Source organism: Rutilus rutilus, assembly GCF_951802725.1.
Source record: "Rutilus rutilus genome assembly, chromosome: 9".
In the NCBI taxonomy this organism is placed as follows: Eukaryota; Metazoa; Chordata; class Actinopteri; order Cypriniformes; family Leuciscidae; genus Rutilus; species Rutilus rutilus.
Window position 1 is genome coordinate 22,451,407 of NC_140223.1, and position 24,355 is coordinate 22,475,761.

Consider the following 24,355-nt stretch of genomic DNA (forward strand, 5'->3'; position numbering starts at 1 on the left):
TTCTTACAGCTTCATTATTCATATTAAAGGATGGAAAGAGGTAGAGGAGAGATCTTAATTGCGTCGTCCACACACTATGTACTGAATTATGGGGGCCAGTGGGTTACTCTCTTCTCTATACCCTAAATGTAGATGACCATCAGTCACTGTTTGAATCATTTGTGCAAGCCTGGAATTCACACCAGCTCCAGTTACCACACCGGCCTTTAGAGATTGCAAATGCACTATGGGTTACCAGGCAGTGTACATGTGTGAGTTTGAGCGTGATAAAATTCCTGCTCTAATGGCTTAATTCAAGCACGTTTTGAAGTGAATTGATACATGGTGAAAAATTAAAAGAGTTGTTGTGTAGGTGTGCGACAAGCAAACAGTGTATTACTGTATGTGCATGTTGACACCAAGGGGCAACATTCTCATCTGAAAAATGAAGCCTACCCGGAAGTGCGAAAAACTGCAATACATCGAAAATCCGCTAGGGGAAGGTCCCAAAAGGGAGCAAATGTCCATAGCCCCCATGTTAAAATGTCCGTTTTCACAGCATAAATTCATGTTTTTACAGGTTGGTCCCATGGACTTTTATTGTATTTTTCGATAGCTTCCGAGTGCCTGACAACCATGAGGGCAGTGAATTTTTTTCTAACTCGTTAGTTTAGATCGTATTTAGATATAAAATGTAGGACAATAAGGGCGTGGTTAACTTTGATTGACAGCTTGATTGACAGCTGACAAGGCAGCGCCACGGAGAATGACAACATAAGAAGCGCCATTTTTTAATACAGTTGACATATAATACTACTGTTTCTGTATCATGAAATTTAGTTTTAAGAGTTTTTCAGGCGAGAATGTAGTTGTTTAAAGCTCAAATCTGTGGTTTATTTATAAAGATTTATGAAAATTGTATCCAGTTGTGAGATCCAGCGATGACCGGGCGCTCAGCGCGATGTACCCCGCCTGGAACAGCCTTTGCTCGGCTAGACGTTCTGAGGTGCCGCGGTCTCTGGCGTCTCTGTAGTGGTTAAACATGATTAGTCTTGTGTATATCTAACGGGCGATCTTTGGTCTCGTAACGTAAATCTATAATTTGTTCCCTGGGCAATCGTTTTGGCTGAGTAAGTTTCATAACTTTATATTGTTTATAAGCTATTTAACTGTACCGTTGTATGGTTAGACTAGATCGAGCGCTGACTTTTTATGTTTGACTGAATTGTTTGCTTTGTTTGTATAGCTTCTTGTAACTTTACCTTTTATATTGATAAAACTGAAATATATCAAAAAGAGACTGGGTTGAGTTTTGTCATTTTAATACAACGAATATGATCTAATGTTGTTTACTGCAACATCTGTTGTTTAGTACAAATGCACATATTGCCTGGACCATATTAATTTTTTTTATATTTTTATATTATATTTAAAACGAAAAGAGGCAGGTTGTGTTTTATATTTCGTTTTGTTATAAAAAGGCAAACGTTATGTGCAGTGAATAACATTTGTGTAGCTATAATGTTTAAGATTTCTTTAAATGAAAACGAAAAGAGTTAGTTTGGTGTTTTACATAGATGGTGTTGGTGTTTTATAACATATTTTGTTGCCTAAAATATACACAGAGATAAGCAGAGCGAGTTGAGTGACGCGCGCTGCGTCAGAAGGTGGGCGGGGTTAGGATTTCCCAAGATTTTCCAAGATGGCGCCGCCCATACCCCCCATAAACGGCTTCAAACCCGTTCTTCAGAAAGTCTATGGGTGACGTCACAGACGCTTTGTCCATATTTTTTACAGTCTATGGTTGACACGCGAGTCAGGCATTGTGCTCTGGTTAGCGTGCATTCAGCATAACAAGCCGTTAGACGTGTGTTGGATCTGGCTGAGCAGTTTGGTTGCTCGTTACATGAAGCAAGCTGAACCAAAGCGCTAACTTAACATCCACAAGATCCTCTTGAGGATAGATGGTTTTGATAAATCTTCACAAACAGATCCAATGGATTTGTAATAGAGTCTCAGTCCCAGTGTTAAATGCACATGACTAGAAACAAATAAAAAATACACATAATCCCTCTCAAGTGTGTGGAAGGTCTGACTGAAACCATAGTCTGTGTAACACTTGAAATCATTTCAGCAGTAAATTCATTGGCTGTAAAGCAGGGTCGCCTCTAACAAGGAGCAAACACTAAAGCATCTATGGATTTTACACCTTCTCTCCGTTCCCCTGCAAGGCAAAGGCAACTGGTCTGTTTAAGCATCAGCAGCCGTAAATCAGGGGCTGTAACTCTTTCGAAAAAAGATCTGCTGAAAATACCTTTTGATATTTTTATTAGAAGACATAACTCATGCAGCTATCGATGATGTTTCGCCAAAGTCCATGAGTGTTAAGTGAAACGCTGCTCAGGCTAGTTTGTTAAACTTTCAGTTTGTGAGTTCGAGTTGCGAGTCAGAATGTGAGGTATTCGTCCAGAAATAACATCACATTCTTATTTGACTTATAGGTTTGTATGCAACAGATTTATGACAGTAAATAGCTGGTTGTGATCTTCAGGGCTTAGGTTTGCGAAATCTGAGTTTAAGAACCGAGTCACATAGGATTACAGACTTGAAATGTCTTTTGAAACGACCCATTTTGGCAGTCGTGTCCCTTTCTTTCTTCTGTCCCTTGAGATTAGCCATCTCTAAATGCAGTTCCCTCTTCAGAAATCTGCATAACACACCCGTGGAGTTGGCCTCGGTTGCCTCTCGAGTCATTTCCTCATCAACAGTGAGTCAGTGTCTAAGCTCATGGACCCAGTCTTTATTTTTATTCGTTTCATATGTGAAATGTAAGAAATATATCCGGGAAGTCACTCGGTTACATTTTTTTAATGGAATTAGTTACATGAAACGGCAGTTCATTATTTTGATGTATTTGCACACAAATGAAGATAATTCAAAGACATTACATAACATTACACATTTATTTAGATGTTAATAGTGTATTAACGAAATTAGTGAATGGTAGTGTAATTTATTTACACTACCATTCAAAGGTTTGAGGTCATTAAAAAGTTTGGGGATATAATTTTTTTTTTTTTTTTTTTTTTTGGAAAGTAGACTTCTTTTCCTTTGTTACAAAAATATATATATTTCAAAGAATTAAAAATGATATTTCAAAGAAATCTGAAAATAAAAACTGTATCATGGTGTCCATAAAAAATTTTCAGCAGCATAACAGTTTTCAACAGTGATAATAATAATAATAATAATAATAATAATAATAATAAGAAGAAATGTTTCTTGAGCATCTAATCAGCATATTAGAATGATTTCTGAAGGCTCATGTGACACTTAAGACTGGAGTAATGATGCTGAAAATTCAGCTTTGCATCACAGGAATAAATTCCATTTTTAAAATATAATTAAAATAAAAAATAGTTTTTAAGTTGTCATCAATTAAATTTTTTAATAATATTTCACAATATTATAGTTTTTACTAGAGTTTTGATCAAATAAATGCAGTCTTGGTGATCATAACATAACATTTAAAAAATCTTTCCGACCCCAAATGCTTGAACAGTAATGTGGGTAGGTTGCACATTTTTGAAAACAGTGATATCACAAACTATTTTGTTTATTAAGGAGATTTTTTTTTCAAATTATTTTTTAGTTGTTTTTAATTATTTACGTTTTGCCATATGCTTAGTTTTTCAGCATCTCGCACTTGAGCACCACTTTGAAGAACATGTCTAGAGATCCTTGCTCTCTATTTTTTTATTTTTTATTCTGTTCTATTTTTCCCAGCTATACTCTTAAATGCAAGAATGCATGCTGTGTATGACTCAAGAGCATACAGAGGATTTTCAAGCTTGTATTACTCCAATAATGAATTTTATGGAATGGTCAGGGGGGCGTGACTAATACATTTTTTATTACATTTCTTAAATTGACAGCCCTAAATATATCACATCACATCTAAAATGCACAGATTACAACAGTTGAGGAAAATATCCTTTTTTGAGCCAAAGTGGAAAAGCTCCCCAGAGCCTTTGAAACCGTGTTAGGCACCTGGCAGGAAAGTTTAGACCCCCCTTCCCATCTCCTACCTCTTTTTTCATTCTTCATCTTTCTTTTTAGAGAGTTTAGTTACTCTCTGAGTAATGTTACCCCCTCTTTCCTCTCTTTATTGATAGGTTGGACATATTGAATAAAGAATCTCTTTTGCTTTCCCTTTAATCGCGTTCCCTTCCTCACTGTTTCTTTCTCACTCACTGCATGTTGTTTTGTCTCTTGCTCTCTCTTTGTCCTTCTGTGAGGTCTTGGAGGGGTGTGCAGGAAGGTCTTGAGAGGGTGAGAGAGAACATTAGGGAAAAGATGAGGACAGGATCTCAGCCCAGTCCAGGCATCTCTTCAGCTGTTTGCACGACATGGGCCCCGTATCCATGGCGACGTCACTATAGATGTGGGGGGCTGGGGACGGCTTAGGTCAAACTGAGGAAAAGGGGTGGACAAACCCAGCACTTCTCAATAAGAGTGACATCACTGAAGAGGAATTCACTCTTTCTTCCAGATCCTTTGTTATTCTTTGGAGACCCTTCTATCCTTCCTCTGCCGTTTAGAAAGGCTTGTTGCATTGGAAAGGCAAAGCCGAACTGATCCAAGTTCACTATTCTGTCATCGTTTACTCACCCTCGTGTTGTTCTAAACCTGCATGACTTGCTTGTTTCTGTGGAACACAAAAGAAGATATATTGAAAAGATTGTTTGTTTGTTTGTTGTGTTTATACAATGAAAGTCAGTAGGGAACCATGTTGTTTTGGACCCCATTAACTTTCATTATACGGACAAAAACAGTTGAAGAATTCTTCGAAATAACTTTTCTTGTGTTCCACAGAAAAAAAAAAGAAAGTCATAAAGGTTTGGAACAAAGACACAAGGAACAAAGGTTTGTTGGGGGAACTATCCCTTTAAGAAGACTTGGAAAGTGAGATTCCCATCTGCCCTAGTGACTGCTGACATGGGTTAGTTTAGGCCCATAAAGAAACGTCTGGATTTGGAGTGTCCATCCAGCCTGACAGACTATAAAATACCGGTTCAAACAGCATAAAGAGATTTGAATGGAAACTCTTTCCGAATTTCCAATCCCCATCTTTCTTCTTCCTTTTTACTGTTCATGATTACATAAGCACATGCAACACCCCTTCCTTTCTGTTTTAAAATAAAAACACATTACGTCATTAGCAGCTGCCCCACAATATTTTCAGGGTCTGCCAGTTGCTGTGGTGATGTGTCTTATGTCATATGTCAGGACTGGCCCTATCCCAAACATTCATGTAGTTATTAACATAATGGTGCACACTGACACCAACAGGACCCAGGTGTCCCCTGTTTTAATTTGCTCGTCTGCAGTCAACGCTTCATCTTGTAGTGGGTGCTTCATGCTAAAACAATGGCCCATGTGCTCCTAAGGGACTCGTATGTGGAGGCTGCAATCAGCCGCCCTTTGATGGGCGGACAGGAAAATACGAGTCACCGAGGAAGGGAAATTTTTTTTTATTCCCCCCACCTCCCCAACTCAATCTTCCTCTCGCTCTCGCTCTCGTTTTCTCCCCCCCCCCCCCCCTTTTTTCTTTCTCCTAACACCAAAGCCAGGAAACATCTGTAACCTCGTCCACAGGCAGGGCCGTATGTTCATGAATTCTCTAAGGCCACTGTTGGAGTCTTTGGAGTGAGGCAATCAGGAAGCTTGACAAAATTTACTCATATTGAGATATGGCGTAGAGACGTTTCTTGGACAAGCCCGTACGGTGTATATTCTGAAAGATTCTCCATGTGTTTCCGGCAGCTGTTCTCATTTGTCATGTGGTACGCAGCAGTTTAATTGGTTATTGAGCCTGCTGTGGACGTTTCTATGGGTTCGGTGCCCAATCTGGATCTTGTCAATCAATGGGTCAATCCGTCTAGCAGCTTTTGGTGTTGTGGGACTTGTGATCAGCATTTGTGATCTACATGACACTGCACTATTCTTCCAATTGACAAGCTCTCGGCATCTGGTTTAGGGAAACATCTACCTGCTCATGAATTTTTGGTAACACTTTAGCTTACGGTCCAGTTCTCACTAGTAACTAGTTAGCATGCATAATGATATTGGCTGTTTATTAGTACTTATAAAGCACATATTAATGCCTTATTCTGCATGACCATATTCTACATCCTTTAATCCTACCCAATACCTAAACTAACTATTAATCAGTAATTAGGTAGTTAATAGTTAGTTAATAGTGAGAATTGGACTCTAATCTAAAATGTGACCAAATCTTTTTTAGAATTATATATTTTTTGAATAGTTTAGGAAATCATCTACCACTTTAAGCCAACTGTTTTTTAATCACTTTTTTTATAATTTTGTGAAAAAACATATACCGCTATAAATTACCATATTTGTTATAGTTTTGGAAACAAGAATTTTTTTGGAAACAAAAAAAAAACTTATTTTTTGGGGGGGATTGATTATGGTGTCATTTTCAACAGTATGCAACAGCAATATGTACCAACACTGACTCTCCATCCGTGGCAGCAGCAGCAGAGATTAGAGGGCGTTCACACAGGACGCTTTCTCCTTTCCAAACAGCTAGACAGAGCTGGAACAGAGCGATGTCTTGTGACACGTTTCTGCTAGACTATTTTTAACCTGACACACCTTAAAAACAACGTCTGTACATAAGACCAACAAAATAATGCAGATCTATACGCCTCTTTCCGCCGTCCTTGAGCACATTTATCTGTCTAGTACTCAAATAAACAAAATGACCAAAATATCCATCCTTGCTATGAGCCACCATATTTCTGTTCTCTCTCTAAATAATTTGCAGGATCTAGGCATTACCTCATATTACTGCACAGTTTACCAGGTTTAATTGGCTCTTCTTTTTTTTTTTTAATGAGCTCACATTACATTCCATATAGTAGGCTACATGTTAATGTTTTGTTCATGCTCATGTGGTTTTGATTAGTGGCCCTTATAGACTTACATTGTCTGTTTTGAAGTCATGATAGAGTTATTCTTTAGAACAGTCTTCCAGACACTCCATCAGTCACGCAACTACAGAAAACATGGCCCTCCTCTGTTTTACATGCTTTTGGGAAAAAGATTGGCATTCCTGTGAAGAAAGATAGGATAGCCCATGCAACAATAATAATAATAATGATGTTCTCAGTAGCTAAATCACCAAAGAGGAGCTCCATCTAGCAACAAGAACAAGGAATGAATGACTCATCGACTTAACAACTGTATAAAAACAATTTAGTACAAGAGTGAACAGCCAAGCAGGCATTCCCTAGGCAACTATAGAAAACACCTCCGCACTGCCCAATACCTTTTCTTAGTTTTAATTCTTGGTCTGTATTGAAGCTTATTGTGTTTCCATAAACGCTACTATAGCACAAAGCTCACACATATTCTAAAATCAAATGGTGATTTAATAGATCTATTAGATAGTCTCTGGGCTTAGAGACCAAACCCTTAATTTCAGAAGTTGCACAGTGGTCCATCAGAAATCATTCTAACATGCTGAATTATGCTCAAGAAACCTTTATTATTATTATCTTATTATATTATTCTGTTGAAAATATTTCTACTACTTTGATCATTTTTCAATATTCTTTGATGAACAAGAACCATTTATTTGAAATAGAATCTTTTGTATTACTGTGAAATTATTTATTGTCACTTTGATCAATGTAATGCATCCTTGCTGAAAAAACAACAATTATTTAAAAAGAAAATTGAACGGTAGTAGATGTATGTATGTATGTACGCTCCATTCCAGTTTTTGTTTGACCAATTCTCTCTCATTTAATAAGTAAATGTTGGTAAATTTTATATTGTCAACCAAATAATATAAAATATATTGTGTATAAATATACTATTGCCCAGCCTTACTATGTGGTGTGTCTTAATGAGGAGGCAGAGCGCTGTTGAGGGGGGTGTTTATGTGTTTGGATGGGTGGTAAAGCAAACTGCCCATCACTTTCAATGAGCTCCATGAGCAGAAACTTAAACGTGTGTCAGAAAGTGTTCCGTCCATTTGCAAGAGGAAAGAAGATCCTCAGTGACCTCTTTCTAAACACTACCCCACCCCACCCCTTTCCCATACCCCGCTGAGTATCTCACAACAGACACATCACAACCTCTCCAGGAACTCTTCATCCAGACAGTCAACACATCACATAAGCTTTCTGCTTGTATGCTATAACCTTGCCTGTGCAGCTATTTGGTATTTAACATGTCGAGTTTAACTAATGGTCATTGTGTGTATACCGTATATATATACACCATAAACATAAGTCATGTTTCAAAACTAGTCTTCCATCTCTGACAGTTGTTTGACTGGTGTTGTCCACACCCTACCCCCTCGTCTCCCTGCCAAAACAATGGTGATCTCTGCTCTAATAATCTACCACCCCGATTGGTCCGTCAGAGATTACTCTTGGGCCGCCAGCTGTCGAGAGCTCAGCAAAGCTTTTTTTTTCCTTTTCTTTTTTGTAAGATCCCATCCATGATCCTGAGATTCCTCAATTTGAGTGTATTAACACGGCTTCATATAGCTAGTCTGGGCCCAAACCCAATTATTTTCATGCTAAACAATAGAAGGTTAAAGGAAACCGGAAAACCCTACTGCACCATGCCGATAAGGGCCGATTCTCTTCCCAGCCTCTCGGGAGCCAAGAGATTCTGGCTTCGGATCAGTCTGGTTGGGTTTTTTTTTTCCTCTTCCCTTCTACTTTAGGCTTTTGTCTTTATTTCTGAATCTGAATGGCAACGTTTGACTGTCTCACTTATGGTGCAATGTGATTTTGTGTGGGTTTTGTAGGATAAATATCCCGGAATATAAATATCCTTTCAGGCAAATTGTTATAGTGTAGAAGATTAGTAACCAATCAGAGAACCGCAGTCGGCTAATTCCTTTAGAGTCTGCACCAAAACGCAGTTAATCGATGGTGATTTGTATGTGTGTGCATGCACTGAACCTCCTCATGTTTTGTAGGAGAGATGGTGGAACTGGAGTCGAATTGCCGATATTGTATCAGAATTAATTGAAAGTGGAGACTTTGGGGCGTCTAATGGAAGGCTTTCTGTGAATAGGCTGCCAAAAATAGTAGCTTTGCCAGGCGACTGTTATTGCAGCTGCTCCCATAACTTCAGTCTGCATGTACATAGATCCATGGTATTTACATGGGCAGATGCTTTAATGCTGCTTGTTTGCCTCCTAACACAATGTCTGTAGTCTCGTGTAATGTGATTGATAACCCAATGACTGACGGATTCACTCTCTGATAACACATACTACTCTGAAACTCTGTATGTGCCTGTCATACAAACAGTGCACTATAATATTATATCATTTAGTGGAGTAAAAACAGAAAGTACGTTTTCTATTATCAGCCATTTCTGATTTTGTCAGCTGATGATATTTTATGCTGCTTCCATGTAAGGAAAAAAGCATTCCATCACCGTTTCAGTTCCATACACCATCAATCGCAAAAACATGCTGTACTGACGTCTTAAACCAGAAGCAGTAAAACAACTATGGGTTACTTTAGAAATGGGACATAATATGCTTAGAAAGATTACTAGGGAGCTTAAAAAAGGTGACGAATTAAATTTTAAAGTGCAATTTCTTTAAGTCTTCAGTGCACATTATCCTTCAGAAATCATTCAAATTTGCTGATTTGGTGCTCAATAAACTTTTATTATTATCGATGTTAAATACAGTTGTGCTGTGTAATATGTTTGTAGAAGCCTTGCATCCTTGGCCTTGCTGAATAAGATATCATACTGACCCCAAACCTTTGAACAGTAGTGTATTATTCATTGGTCATCTAACACTTCACTAGTCAGAATTTCAAAAGATTTGGCCAATGTCAGTTTTAATTCATTTTAATTTAGAATAATTGTTTACATATTTATGTATTATATTTATATTAGTGCTGTCAAATCGATTAATCACATCTAAAATAAAAGTTTATGTTTATGTAATGTGTGTATAAATATTATTGTGTATAGAGTGTACACACCCATTTATGTATGCATTTTTTATATTTATATATATATATATATATATATATATATATATATATAATGTATATATGTATATAATGTATATGTGTTTGTGTATATGTATATTTATGCACACGCACACACACATATATAAACAAAAAAAAAACGTTTATGTTAGATTAATTGCGACTAATATCGATTTAACAGCACTAATATAAAATGTTATGTTTACATGTGCATATTTCAGTGTGCAATAATTCTATTGGGGTGGTTTATTATATTATATTTTATTTGACGACATGGCAGTCGTCTTGGACGACTTGTTACGCACTAACCTATACTGACATTACTAATTTAATCTGGAAGAGAAAGCGTATTTAAAAAGTATTTTTTGGCTGGTCATGTGATCTAAATATGGCTGCCCCCATGAGGTAACCTGAATGAATGTTTATTTTCAAAAAATCATTTTAAAAACATTTATTCACATGTGAAACATTTTATAATGAGGAAAAACATGCTCCTTTGGCCCTCACCTCATCACAGCACTGCAATTTTCTTAATCATTTTACAGCACTCTTTGGACAACATCTGTAAATCGCACTGAGGTTAAACTGGAGTTCTCTTTGTGTGTGTCCTTCAGGAACAACAGAGCGTGTCTGCTTGATCCAGGGCACTGTAGAGGCGCTGAATAGCGTCCATGACTTCATCGCGGAGAAGGTGCGGGAGATGCCGCAGAGCGCTCAGAAAACAGAGCCAGTTAGTATACTTCAGCCACAGACCACAGTCAACCCTGACCGTGTCAAACAGGTGAGGCTTCACTTCCTTTAACTCGCCCATTTCCTGTTTCTTTTCATTTCCAGTTTCCTCTCTATCCTTGCAGAATTGCAGAGCACATGCACAAGATTGTGAACTTCCTTTTTATTCATTCTATATTTAAATCAGATTTTTTCCCATTCCCATTTGATAAGTTGTAATAAAAAGCACAAGCAAACAGACCAATGAATATAGCCACAGAATGAAATGAAGTGTGAGGAAGGACATTTTGATTATATCATCCTTTCTAATAAACTGTGTTAACTCAGTCAAACAGGCCCCACTTGGTTTTGCCTTTGGATTATACAAGCAAACAAACTCTCGAAGATTCGGAGTGTGTTCCAATTAGACAAGTCATTGATTGTGTACCGGCTATCTGTTTAGGAGATTATCGCCACCGGTCACTTCATTATTATGGTCCATTGATCTGCTGGGCTCCTGCATTGTTGTCATCCACATCAATGATTCTTCTCCTTTATTTATAATTTGCTTAATTAAATCACCCTTAGGACAAAGAGACAGAGTTGGCTGTATTCATGAATAATTTACGACATGCTACCGTTTTCTGCTCTTAATTTTTAGTTAAGCCTGTCCATTAAGGAAGCTTCTTCTTTGTGCTTATTGAGCAGTTTCTGTGAAGACAGGGCCATAACCTGAATTCCTAGAACATAAGTCCAAGACGCTTACCCCTGCAGAGTTGCCGACCTAATTATTTATGCATGTAATTATAGGGCTTATCAGCGGAGCAACACAACTCAATTTAGTGCACACTATTGTCTCTGCTGGGACAGCATCACTGCATTCTGCTGCACCCTGCAATATGACAAACTATATTTGTATGATTATGATATATATATACATACAGGGATGCAGAGAGTATAGATTGTGGTGATATATTAAAAATGTTGAATATGAGGATGTACAGTTGAATCATAACTAGCTGTCCTTGAAAAAATGTATCAAACTGTTGATCAGACCTTATGGATAGGCATTGGTACTTCAACATATCGTTTAAATATATATTTTTTAGTCATATAATGAAATATATTTTAATGAAATGATTCAATTCAATTTTGTACATTTTTATGTCAATATTTTGTTTATATTTTATTTCGTTTGGTCAGAATTTTGCCAATGCCAGTCCGGTTTTGGCCACAGTGAGTTGTGATCGATGTCATATGATCTTGCATTGCCTTTGCGTTCTTTTCCAATTGTCACCACACGTGCAGCTGTCATGGCATGTATCTCATTGCAGTGCACACTGATTGAGAGATGGAGGGCAAGAATTAAAGTCATATTAAGCGACAGCTGCTAATTTCGGGTCAGGAACATCAACCGCTGATCCTGCAACCAAATGGTCAGGGCAGGAGCGCGGCTGACACCTAACTTAATCCACCCGCCCATCAGCACAGGAAATCAATCTGGTCATCTAGATGGCTCATTGTTATGGACGCCTCATTGTTTCCAACAGAGTTTGACTAAACTCAAATGTTGAAGTGCCAGCCTTCAGTGGCTTCCTCTTGTCAGCACAGGTTTCCTCTGATCCTTTCCTCTGCCTGCTTCCCACATCCTGTTTTTCCTATCTACAAAGGAAATGGACCATTAATGCAGAGGAATGCAAGAGTTCCTAATGTTGTCTATAGGTAGACACAGTGAATCAATGCAGTTGGCCATTTTCGTCGCTGAAGAGCTGGCAGATGCTGTATATGTGAGCAAAATAATGCGCTTACTGCATACCCAAACAAATCAATCCCAATGTAATTTATTCAACTGAAAATCTATAGTACTGCATATGGCAATTACAATAATTCGCTAAGCAATAAAGAGAAAAGAAACGCATATCCTGGACTTTCATTAAAGCTATGAAATTAATTTTGAAGCTTATTCACATTTTGATTTGGCACAGGAACACCATCAAAGGTTCCTCCTGCTTCGCTTATGACTTTGAAAAAATGGAACAATTTCTCTGTAATATCCATTTCTACATCAAAGAGAAAAGAATGATTTTCTCCATGCATCACTGGCCTTTTTCATAATAACCCACAGCTTTACTTCTATTATATTGATCAGTGGGATTGCCTTAAGTGGCTGTGCTGTTTCAAACCATCCTTTCCCTTCACGACACCACCAAAGCCAGCCTATTTAATTATCCTGCATCATGAATCTAATAAAAGTTCTCATTGGAGCACTACGCCCGCACACACACATAGAGACAGCCAAGCGAAACACTGCTGTGTTCCCTGCTCATCTCCTAAATTAAAAGCGACATCAGGAAAATTGCTATAACGTCTAAAATTGAAGAAGAAGAAAAAAAATCTCTCGCCCGATAGCCCCAACCTTCCCTCCCCTCCCTGCTCCGGTCTCTGGAGGGATGATGACTGGCTAAAATATTTTATGCCTTTTTTAACCTTCAAATCCATCAGCCGGCCAGGAAAAAGGTCACTGTCTCTCCACGGAGGATCGATCTAATTTCCAGAAGAGCCAATGGAGAGGGAGAGTCTTACACAACATTGGTTGTTGGACAAGGAAGTACATCCTCTAATGCTGGGCTCAAATCTCTTTTGGGTGAAAGAAAGGACAGATGCTGTCTGTGTTGTGTGTCTTTAGTATTTGCAGACTGGCAGTTTTGTTAGTTGTTTGTTTATACAGTCATGGCGTGTTTGTGGAAAGCATGTGTCCAACTTATGCACACTTTCTACAGGGTTCTCACAGGGAAAATATCAGGGAATTGTGGTTTCCAGGTGTTGAAAAATCATGGAAATATTTATAATGATTGTTTTTTATTTATTTATATAAAATAAAAGATTTAATTGGCCAAAATGCCTTTTTTGTGAGTGAAATCTCATTTTACAGCTTTAAAATGGTCTAACAAATTTTTATTTCTAGACATAATTTTATTGTTATTGTACTCACAAATTGCACTCAAATACCAACCCAAATATATATTCACTATAAAAATGTCTTACTTAGTTTGTGATCTAATCATTTCAAAACATTATTTTATAACCAGAAACACTAAAAAGTCATAAAAATACTCTTGTCAATCTACAATATATGCAAAATAAAGCTCTGAAATCACATGTCCGATGGATGATACAAGAGGATATTAATAAGTCAGAATGTTGAGCATTATTATCAGGGATCATATTGGCTATTTCAGAAGAATTGACATGTCTATATCAAGTCTCACAGCAAGTGTCACACCTACCTTAAATACAGGTCGTCCCGTTGATTTTGGACTGTGGTGATCTCATATTGTCTATGTGTGAGAGGATGTTCTCTATCCGAAGCTCGCACATCTCTAATCCTGAGCCAGACCCCTGGAGATGTGAGTTGTAACATTCTTTGATGGATGCAGGACTTGAGCTGTCCAAAATGGCATAAAAATCAATAATAAATTAGATCTTCATTAAATATGCATTTGTAAGGCGCATACTTAATTTGGTGTTGCTCTGCGTTTGAGTTCTGAAGAGATCTGTGATGTTTCTGTGTCAAGACTAGATCATAATGTTCAGATGGATTTTTTTCTGATGCAAGTTTATTTTATGTAGATATCCTTATTTAAAAATCTAATCATATTTAAACATGCAAATAAGTGATGAGCTGACCAAATTCTGTCATAATTTACTCTCACTCATTTCGAGAGGTCGACCGATAGTGGATTTTAAAGTTGATTTTAAATGCACTGGCCTATAATCGATTAATCAACCGATAGTTTTTAAAATGGATTCTGAATGAAACCAAACATAACACATAACATAGTGCTGAACTTTATTAAATTTTTTTGAAAACAGTACTGAACCATGAAAATGTAATTGATCCTTGATCATTCATATTAGTTCATATAGTGCATCAACTAATGTTAAGAGATGCAACTTTAATGTATTAATAAATGTTGAACTTAACAATGAACAATACTTTTTATTAACCTCAGTTAATGTTACAAATGGACTCTTTTTGTAAAGTGTTATTATTTCATATAAATCCAGTCATGCATAAAGATGGCCATCTTTATATCTACACAAAAGCCATAGCATTGAAATGAGATATGTATAAGTATACTTTCACACTTGATGATTATCTAATCAAAATAACAAAATATGTATTACAGTGATGATAAAAAAAGAACTGAAATCAATGCATTCCTGATTTATTTATGTTTCTGTTGGCTGCGTGACGATACAGTTTGCGTTCTCATGACACTAGCTTTAAATATGCAACTTCGCTGCATAACGAATGCATAAAGCAATCAGCTGGATATAAACTAATGCAAATAGTTGGTAACAATAACCGCTTGAGGTACTGCTAATGTTAGCGTCCTCTCCGCCTCAACGGCAAACATACTGCTGTTCTCCACTAAGGCAGCATCTAATCAACAAATTAATTGCTTTATAATGATATGAAAACATGTACTGTATATACTGTTTCATTGTCTGTTTTAAATCCACATTGGAAGTGTCCATCTTGGACCATGTGTCAAAACAAACACCAAGAGGTGTCAGTGATAGTTTTTATTTCGCCTCTAGAGGCCGCCATCGTACTGTATAATGACAGCAGACCCTTCTCAGCCGCTCCAGCAACGGACGAAACCCGTAAAAACTATCGGTATGGATTTTTGCCGATAACCGATGGTTCCAGCGATTGGTTATCTGTGCCAATCAATCAGCGAAACCAATCAATTGGTCGACCTCTACTCACCATACTTGTAAGACTTTCTTTTTTCTGTGGAACACAAAATATATTCTTATTAATGTTTCAAGTGGTTTTTTGTTTTATAAAATGTTAAGTTAATGGGATCCAATGTTGTTTAGGTAAGTTTGTCTATTGTATAGACAAATGTATGTTACAGAGAAGAAAGAAAGTCATACTGGTTTGAAAAAAAGTACATGATGGCAGGATTCTCATTTTTGGGTAAATTATCCCTTAAATAACATTCTGAGACTGTAAATATTAATATTTATTGTTGAAGAGAGCAGCACACTGAATTTTGGGGAAGCCAAGGACCTTATTTTAGTTTACTATGAGTTTGGCCATTACGGAATAGACAAATTTTTTGGGAGCATCACTCGTGTGATTTGGGGTTATTTAATGCTGTCTAAAGAGCTGAGAGTTACAATTATTTGTTTATATGTGATATCTGGTATCTTGCAGTCATAAATACATGTTAATTGCTTTGATATGTCAAAAAAAATCCTTATTTTAAGCATCATGATGTCTAAAAGTAGAAAAACGAAATTGAATACCAGGTTAAATGAGTTACTTTGCTCTACAAATTCATTGAGAAGCTCAAATGGCGTAATCCCTTGCCCGTTGCATTTTGCTCTTGTGCTCAAAATATAAAACGACTTGCTGCGCCTGAGCCTGACAGAAAGAATTATAGGGAGTGAAAATTGAGAGTGTGACCACTCATACAGGACCCTCGCTAGCAAACAACAACCTCTCACGACAGTGACCAAGGTGAGAAGGAGGAGGAGGACAGAGTGTTATTTTTAACTCGTATGGAGTCTTTTTTCTTTTCTTTGTCAATGCCAGCAGCCAGAGCACACAGGCAGATGCTGTACAGAGATGGGCGGCTAAGCCCGGGATCAGGAGACAGGCGATTAACCCAAAGGCAAGCGCTTAAGACTTCAAAGTGCAAACAGCTACGGCTCTAGAGTCAGGCACTGTTTCGGGGACAGAGGTTGGGAGGGGGGAAACAGTTGCTGTGTGCCCGAGTCGGGTGGGATGCGCCAGGGGTCATTGTTTGAGACCCCTTGTCACCTTCAGGACTGGGTACATTTTGATGGCACATCAGTAGAAAGTAGGACTCCACGATATGCCGAAATAAAATCGCTATCGCGATATGGCTTAGTGTGATTGTCAAATCGTGCAGACTACAATTTAAAGGCACAATATGTAACTTTTTTGCTTTAAAAATAGCAAAAATCACTATATCTATGTTATATATATTTTTTTGTTGTGTACTTACATTATCCCGACTGTTTCCAACAACTTTCAAACCAGGAGAAATTTGTAATTTAATTCGAAGACACGTCCCGTTTCTTTATTTCCGTTTTGTCGCCGTCAATGGCGTCATATCCGCGTTGTCCCTGGTTTCCGCTCGTACTGCCATAGCAACCAGAGCCCTCTGATAGTAACCAAGGTGACAGACGTGGACAACTGTGTAGTTCGTAATGTCTATTTGCACGCTGTTGTTGTTTCGTTCAAACATTATGGACCATGGCAAGCAGACTTTGGATAAAAAAGGAGAACTAAAAGGAGAATCAATATCAGCGCGGTGTTTTCGATATGCCTAGAGCTCCCATAGACAGTATATAAACGAGAGCTCCACGTCCGAGACTTCGACCGCTCCTACATGTACTTTATTAAACAGGGGAGCACATTTACATAAAACTAATCAATGTTATATAGTTCAACAATGATAAAATGTTAGAATATGATCTGTATGTTATTTTAATGTTGATCTAGCTTACTGCTAGTCTCATACAGACAAACTAACACATACATTTCAACACATTCAAATGCAGTTTAGTGTGATAGTGTAATGTTAGACCAAGTGAAACAGCGCTGCGTTACCTCACAAGTTTAATTTGTCTAATAAACTGACCTGTGAGTTGTAATTCTGCACTTGTATGTAGTTCGGTAGAATGAAATGTCCATATTCCTTTTATATCCGCGGGACTCGCGTCGCGTGTGGAGCTGATAGCTGTCTCTTAGCAATCCCGAACTGCTTCATATCACAGTCATGATAAAAACATCGATGTATTCAGTCATCCATAAACATTATTAGATCGGTCGGCTTGACGTTGACGACAAGATCCATAATTCTTAGCAAATGTTGCGTCATCAAACTACGCCTTTGTTATTGTAAGAGGTTAGCGACCCCTAGCGGCGAAAAAGATTACATACTGTACGTTTAATTAAATAAATATATGAGCTACCGGCTCCAGAGTGGCACTGCTCATCCACATCCCATGATGCAGTGCTTCACAGGTCCACGAGCTGCTCGCTTGCAAAGTGCCGAGTTTCACTCTGAAACCAGCAGCGCATACATCCATTTGCCAGAAACCCATTCAAAATAAAAGCTTGATGGTTTTACGTTTGAAAATGGAGAAATTCAGACGTAAATATTAGTATTGTAATTTTACAGTTGTACTGTGAAATAAAACTATTTTTATGAAATATTAGATTTTCTTAGTTTATGGTACAATATTACAATTATATTTTGTTTAATTTTATTTAATAAGAATTATAATAAAAATCACAAATATTATTTTATTAAGTACTTAATTTTTCATTTAACAGTACAACAGTTACAATATTACAATATCTTTCTTATTTAGTTTAATATATTATTTAATAATAAAAAATAACTATTTTATACTGAATTGGTCAAAAATAGTGGAAATGTGCCATATGCAAACTCAAGTAAAGAGATATATTTTTTTAAACTGTTCACTTTGTTTACTGAAGGCTTGTGTTAGTTTTTGTAAATGGTAAATCCAAGTGTGAACACCCGAATTTAATTTATTTATTTATTTTTATCCCAAATCGTTCAGCCATAAAAGTGTGGTTTGCACTGAAAAAAAGTCTTTTTTCCAGCTTTTTAAATTTGCATTTATTCATATTGCAATATACATATAGCAGAAAAAGTAAATATCGCAAAGTTTTTTCCAATATCATGCAGCCCTAGTTGAAAGAGTTTAGAGGAAGTTTGAACTGCTTTTTTTTCAGTGGCAGAAGGTTTTTTATAATGCGCAGCCGGATACGAAGACTCCCAGGGCCTCATCTGCCCGTTCAGCAAAAACACACACAGAAAGAGACTGTATCCTTTGATTAATTTGTGTCTTAGATGTTGCTCTCATTATTTTATTTTATTATTATTTTTTATTTTTTGCAGGAATAGAACAAAGTAACACAGTCTGCATAAGGAGTGCATACATGTCCTTCATGGCTGACCAATCTTTCATTGCCCATTACCCACAACCCCCTGCAGCATCCTCCCGACAATTCATCAAAGGCTTCTAGTCCCAGATGACTGGTGGCGCAGCAGCAGCAGGCGTCTCTCTCTCTCTCTCTCTCTCTCTCTCTCTCTCTCTCTCTCTGTCTTGCACTCTTTATTTCTCTGTCTCAGCCTCCTCTTCCGTTCGCTCTTTTATAGATAGACGAAGCGGGCATCCACCTCCCCTAGCTCAGCACTTGGATGCATTCAGTCAAATTAACTTGAATATGTGTCGACGCTGCTCGGTTCCTACCCAACAGGCTCGATTCTATCAGCACTTCTCCTGCCAAATGCCATCATAGCAAATGATGGCATCATAAAGAAAGAGGCGGAGAAGGAAGAGGAAGGAGCTGGATCTGCTAAAAGTAGCAACAAATGCCACTTAATTATGCTAATAGTCATCTGTGTCATATGGATATATTGATCAGATAAAGTAATTAAACATTTATTTTCAGATACATTTTCTTTTCATTTAAGCATTTTCTGGTTACATTTATAATGTTACAAAAGATTTAGATTTACAATTCCATTTTAAAGTGTATTAAAGTGTATTGTTTTTAGTGAGCAAAGAGACTTTCAAAAATATTTTACAAAATCATACCGAGCCCAAACTTATTAACTATAATTAACTTAAGGCATTATTATCAATCTTTTTATTTTGAATTTTTTTATATTTATTAATTTCATTATTTATTATGTTCAATATTTATTAATTAAAATTAATTAATAGTATGCATACAGTATACGTATTTAATAAAAACGTTTAATATATATATATATATAAAAAAGATTTTTAAAGACCACATTAATACAAAATCTAATTTAAGCCTGGCAAAAAGTTTTAGGATTTTGACAAAGTGACAAAAGAAACATGATGTAAAAGCAAAAAAATAATATTTCAGATTTCGGGGTCACTAAACTATTTTTTTACATTATGTGAACAAAAGGTCTCAATTTTTAATCTGCTAATAGATCTGCTGACTGATGTGTTTTTTCACTATTGGACTGCACTGTATATGAACTGATCAATCACAGTACATCTCTAGTGCCAACAACAATCTGCTTTCCAATGCATTAAACGATAATTGTGAATATGATTATTTTGCTCAAAATGTTCTCTAAACAAGGATCTGTGTATTCTAGCAAGATAAAAGGTGAATGTAGGAGTCCATGAAATTACCTGTCGGCAGTTTTTCATTTCTATGCTAATTCAGTTGAGCTGAATGAGAATTGGAGCTACAGTGGCAAGGCTAAACAGCCTCTGTAAAGACATGTCTGTGGGCAGCGAGCTTCAGCAGACCTTGAGGCAAAGAGTGAAAAGAACGAAGCGACTCACAAAAGAAACAAACGTAAAGGCTGAGCCGATCACCACCCCTCCCCAACCTCTCTCTCCTTTCCTCTAGTCTCTCCTTGGCTTTGTTCGTAAACACACACACACACACACACACACATACAGAAACACGCCCCCACAAACACACATCCTTCTTCACCCACATCTACCCGCTCCTCTCTTCTCCCCTTTTTACAATTTTCATCTCTCTATCTGTCATTTTGACAGTGCAAATATTCTGAATCCAGCATTGTCAAAGCGCTCTCGGAGGGCTGGAGCTTTTCATTATACAGAGTAATTAACTGTCAAAGCGAACACCACACCGCATATTTTGTTTTCTCACAATGCTACAGTGCGTAGATGTATCCGGCAATGATCAAAGAGATCAATCGCTAATTTGTCAGTTCAATTAATAAGTGAATATGTCAAGTCACACAAGTGAAAATCAAAAAGTGTGTGATGTTTTCTTACAAAATTGTTGGTAGTGTATGAGCATACGCACTGTTATGGCACAAGTAGCTGGTGTTTTTAAGTGAATGGTTGCGAGCATGTGAGGTGGGGGGTGGAAGGGTGGTTGGTTGGTTGCTATGCATCATTCCGACTCCCTTTCAGTCCCTCTTGAATGCTGGAGTTGAGTTTCCATGGAAACACTGACCCCTGGGAGTCGATGCTTTTCAGGAGGAGCCTGTTTTTACCTAGTGATTCACAGCTCAGGAAGTACAAGAACAAAACACATCTTTATATTTATCTTCTAATACATCATTTTCTGGTCTCATCAGTGCTGCAGTACTTTCTTCTTTTGTAATGTTAACTAATATCATTATATTTATATTTATTATCTCATATTTTCTTATATATATTTCAGATAAACCAGTGTCAACTCAGTATTATTTATACACTATTATAGTAATTATTTATAATTTGAATGAGCTTTTTTTTTATCATTCAATCAATTAATTTTAATTTTATTTGTAATTTTGGTATGTTTTTTAATTTCACTTTTAGTTTTAGTAATTTTAGTAAATCAACTTATTTAATTCAGTTAGTTGCATCATTTCTTACCGTTTTTTAAAGTGTTTTATCTAATATTTATATTTTATTTTAGCTTTATTTCAATTAGTGAAAAGTATTTTTAATAGTTTTAGTTATCAGTACCAACACTCAAATTTTTTTTAGATTTTGTATTTTAATGTGATATTTTGCAGTCTACACTCAAAAATAGATGTATAATTGATTGAGGATTGTTCAGTTATTCAATTCAAATACGCAAGGATTATTCATTTCAATTTGATGGAATTTTACTATTAATTAAATTGCGTAAATCAAAAAAAAAAAACTTCATGTTTTGAGTGAGTGTGATAAAATAGTTTACTTTTTTTTTTTATTAAAACTCTTTTAAACCAAATGTTTCTAAACCTTTTATACTATTTTACAGCTTTTGGTTACTACGCAGTTACCAGCACCTAAAATGGAACATAGAAACAAATTCTGATTATTTTTTTATTTTTTTTTAGGCAAGACCCAAATCATTTTAACCACCACATTTATCAAGGGTGCTTTTAGCAACATTTTAACAAGATCGGTATGTACTGTGTAAAGCTTTGGTGAAAAGTACCAGTGTGAGTCACTGCTTGATCAGAGGAGCAAGCCTTTCTAAGTTAAGGAAGAAACCATGGTAACCACTGTTTACACTTTTTTCCCCCCCTCTATTAAAGAGGAAATTGTTTTCGCAGACATTATCAAAAACATACTCACTGAGAACACTATTTTGCTGTTGCACTAAATTACAAGATAAAGCTCTTCTGTCAAATGCAATTTGATTAATGCTTTAATGATACAGCAATTGATGAAATGGCAACTTGAAGCAAAGTAATTACTGTAAAGTCAAAAAGCCAGGCTTTGGTTTAAACACATACAGGCGCAGTTGCCGCAAAAGTAGTTGTTTGTGTTCAAAGACATTGGTTGGGCTGCAACTAATGGGCTCCCAGTGGGATAAAAAATAAATTCACACTTTCTACTTTTAAATCCCAAAACTGAGAAATGGTGCTTCCTAGACTACTAGAGTGACTCATGAACTGACACCAGCCTCTCTGCTTCTGTTTCCATCAGGCCAAGCTGATTGTGCCCAACAGTACGGCAGGGCTGATCATCGGCAAGGGTGGAGCCACCGTGAAGGCCGTCATGGAGCAGTCCGGTGCCTGGGTCCAACTCTCACAGAAACCCGAAGGTATTAACCTGCAGGAACGCGTTGTCACCATCAGCGGAGAGCCCGAGCAGAACCGCAAGGCCGTCGAGATCATCGTCCAGAAGATCCAGGAGGACCCGCAGAGCAGCAGCTGTCTGAACATCAGCTACTCCAACATCTCCGGCCCCGTGGCCAACTCCAACCCCACTGGTTCTCCGTACGCCAACTCTGCAGAGGTGATGCCGGCTGCTGCCGCGGCGGCGGCGGCCACGGCCTCCAGTCTCCTGGGGCAGGCCAGTCTGGCTGGAGTGGGCGCTTTCCCCACCACCATGTCCAGCTTCTCAGGGAATGACCTGCTGGCTATCACGTCCGCACTAAACACGTTAGCCAGCTATGGATACAATACCAACTCCCTGGGTCTAGGGCTAAACCCTGCAGCCGCCTCAGGAGTCCTCGCCGCTGTGGCTGCAAGCGCTAACCCTGCTGCAGCCGCGGCCGCCAACCTGCTAGCCTCCTACGCCAATGATGCGTCCACCGGCGCCGGCCACCCGGCGGCCAGCCTGGGAGGTTTCACGCTAGGCTCGCTCGCCGCCGCCACTGGAGCCACCAATGGCTACCTGAGTGCCGCTTCCCCGCTGGTGGCGAGCTCCCTACTGGCCACTGAGAAGCTGACAGAGGGGGCGAAAGATGTGGTGGAGATTGCAGTGCCGGAGAACTTGGTGGGCGCCATTTTGGGGAAGGGAGGCAAAACGCTTGTGGAGTACCAAGAACTGACGGGAGCCCGCATTCAGATCTCAAAAAAGGGAGAGTTTGTTCCTGGCACCAGAAATCGTAAAGTTACCATTACCGGATCGCCAGCCGCTACACAGGCAGCCCAATATCTTATCAGCCAGCGAATCACATACGAGCAGGGTGTGAGGGCCACCAATCCGCAGAAGGTGGGCTAAAAACAGGGAGTATGAAAAAAGGAGAGAGAAAGAGTGGGGGATGGGGAAGATACAGAGAAAGATGGAGGGCGCGAATAACGAAGAAAATCAGCCACATTCTTTGTGGGAAAAATCTCAGTATTAAAAAAAAAGAGGGAAAAAATTCCTCTCGACGTGGAAAATTTGAAAAAAGAAAAATGTGTAAAATGTAAATATGGGTTTATTTCTTAAGTTTGAATCTTTTTGGAATTTTTATTGGTTGATTTTGTTTTGTTTTTCTTTCTTTTTGTTTGTTTGTTTTTTTTGGTGCATTTCTCTGGACAGCAGTGAATGGCATTTCAACCTGGCATGCTGCCGCGCTGCAGTTCCCAGCAGGTGGGCAAGGTGGTCGGATGGGGGACAATGGGGTGGAAAAATCCCAGGAAACGGCCCTTTCCCCACCCCCATCCCCTCCTAGCTGACAGATTTTTGTTCTTTATTTTTAGTCTTTAGTTTAACTCCCTCCCTTTCGCCCATGCCTCCTCTTTAAGAGGGTCTGAGACTGATTATATATCCCCCCCAGTCTGTGACACCCCATTCCCACCCCAGCCCCCTTCGCCTCAGCCCTCACGATCCCAGCCGGCCTGACCCTGCTCCGTGCTGGGCAGGATAGGGTAGGGGATGCGAGGCTGCTGAAGGGGTCTCAGCGTCACTAGACATTGACCTGGGGTTCCAGTTCGACCAGGTCCATTGCCACTACAGATGTTGTTAGCATAAGGGAAGCTTGTAGATCATGTTGCGGACATAGGCCAGGACGCAAAATGCACCTGAATCTTTCGTACCAGAGCTTCTAGAGTTTGTGGCATTTCTCTATGGGATTCGAGGTCTGGTGTTTATACAAATACTATTATCATTATTATTATTACTACTACTATTATTATTATTACAAATTATCATCACCATCAACGTTATTTATTAATATGATTTCACCCATAAGAACTGAGGTATTTCCTTTTTTTGTTTTTCTTAATCTGTGAATTCAGGTTGACATGAATGTAAAGACAATATTTTGGATTTAGTTTTTTATTTAAGTAGATTGA

General features: G+C 38.0%; 1 protein-coding gene across 2 annotated transcripts in view; it reads left to right on the plus strand.

The window, feature by feature from the left end:
* The window catches only part of nova2 (NOVA alternative splicing regulator 2), a 46,301-nt gene extending 22,839 nt beyond the window's left edge, over positions 1–23,462 (plus strand). For both annotated transcript variants that reach the window (XM_084419521.1, XM_084419520.1), the window contains 2 exons: positions 10,661–10,827; positions 22,275–23,462. In XM_084419521.1, the coding sequence (XP_084275647.1) occupies positions 10,661–10,827; positions 22,275–23,297 (1,190 nt within the window). In that variant the 3' untranslated portion in view covers positions 23,298–23,462. The remainder of the gene's footprint in view (positions 1–10,660; positions 10,828–22,274) is intronic.
* Positions 23,463–24,355: the final 893 nt, after the last annotated feature.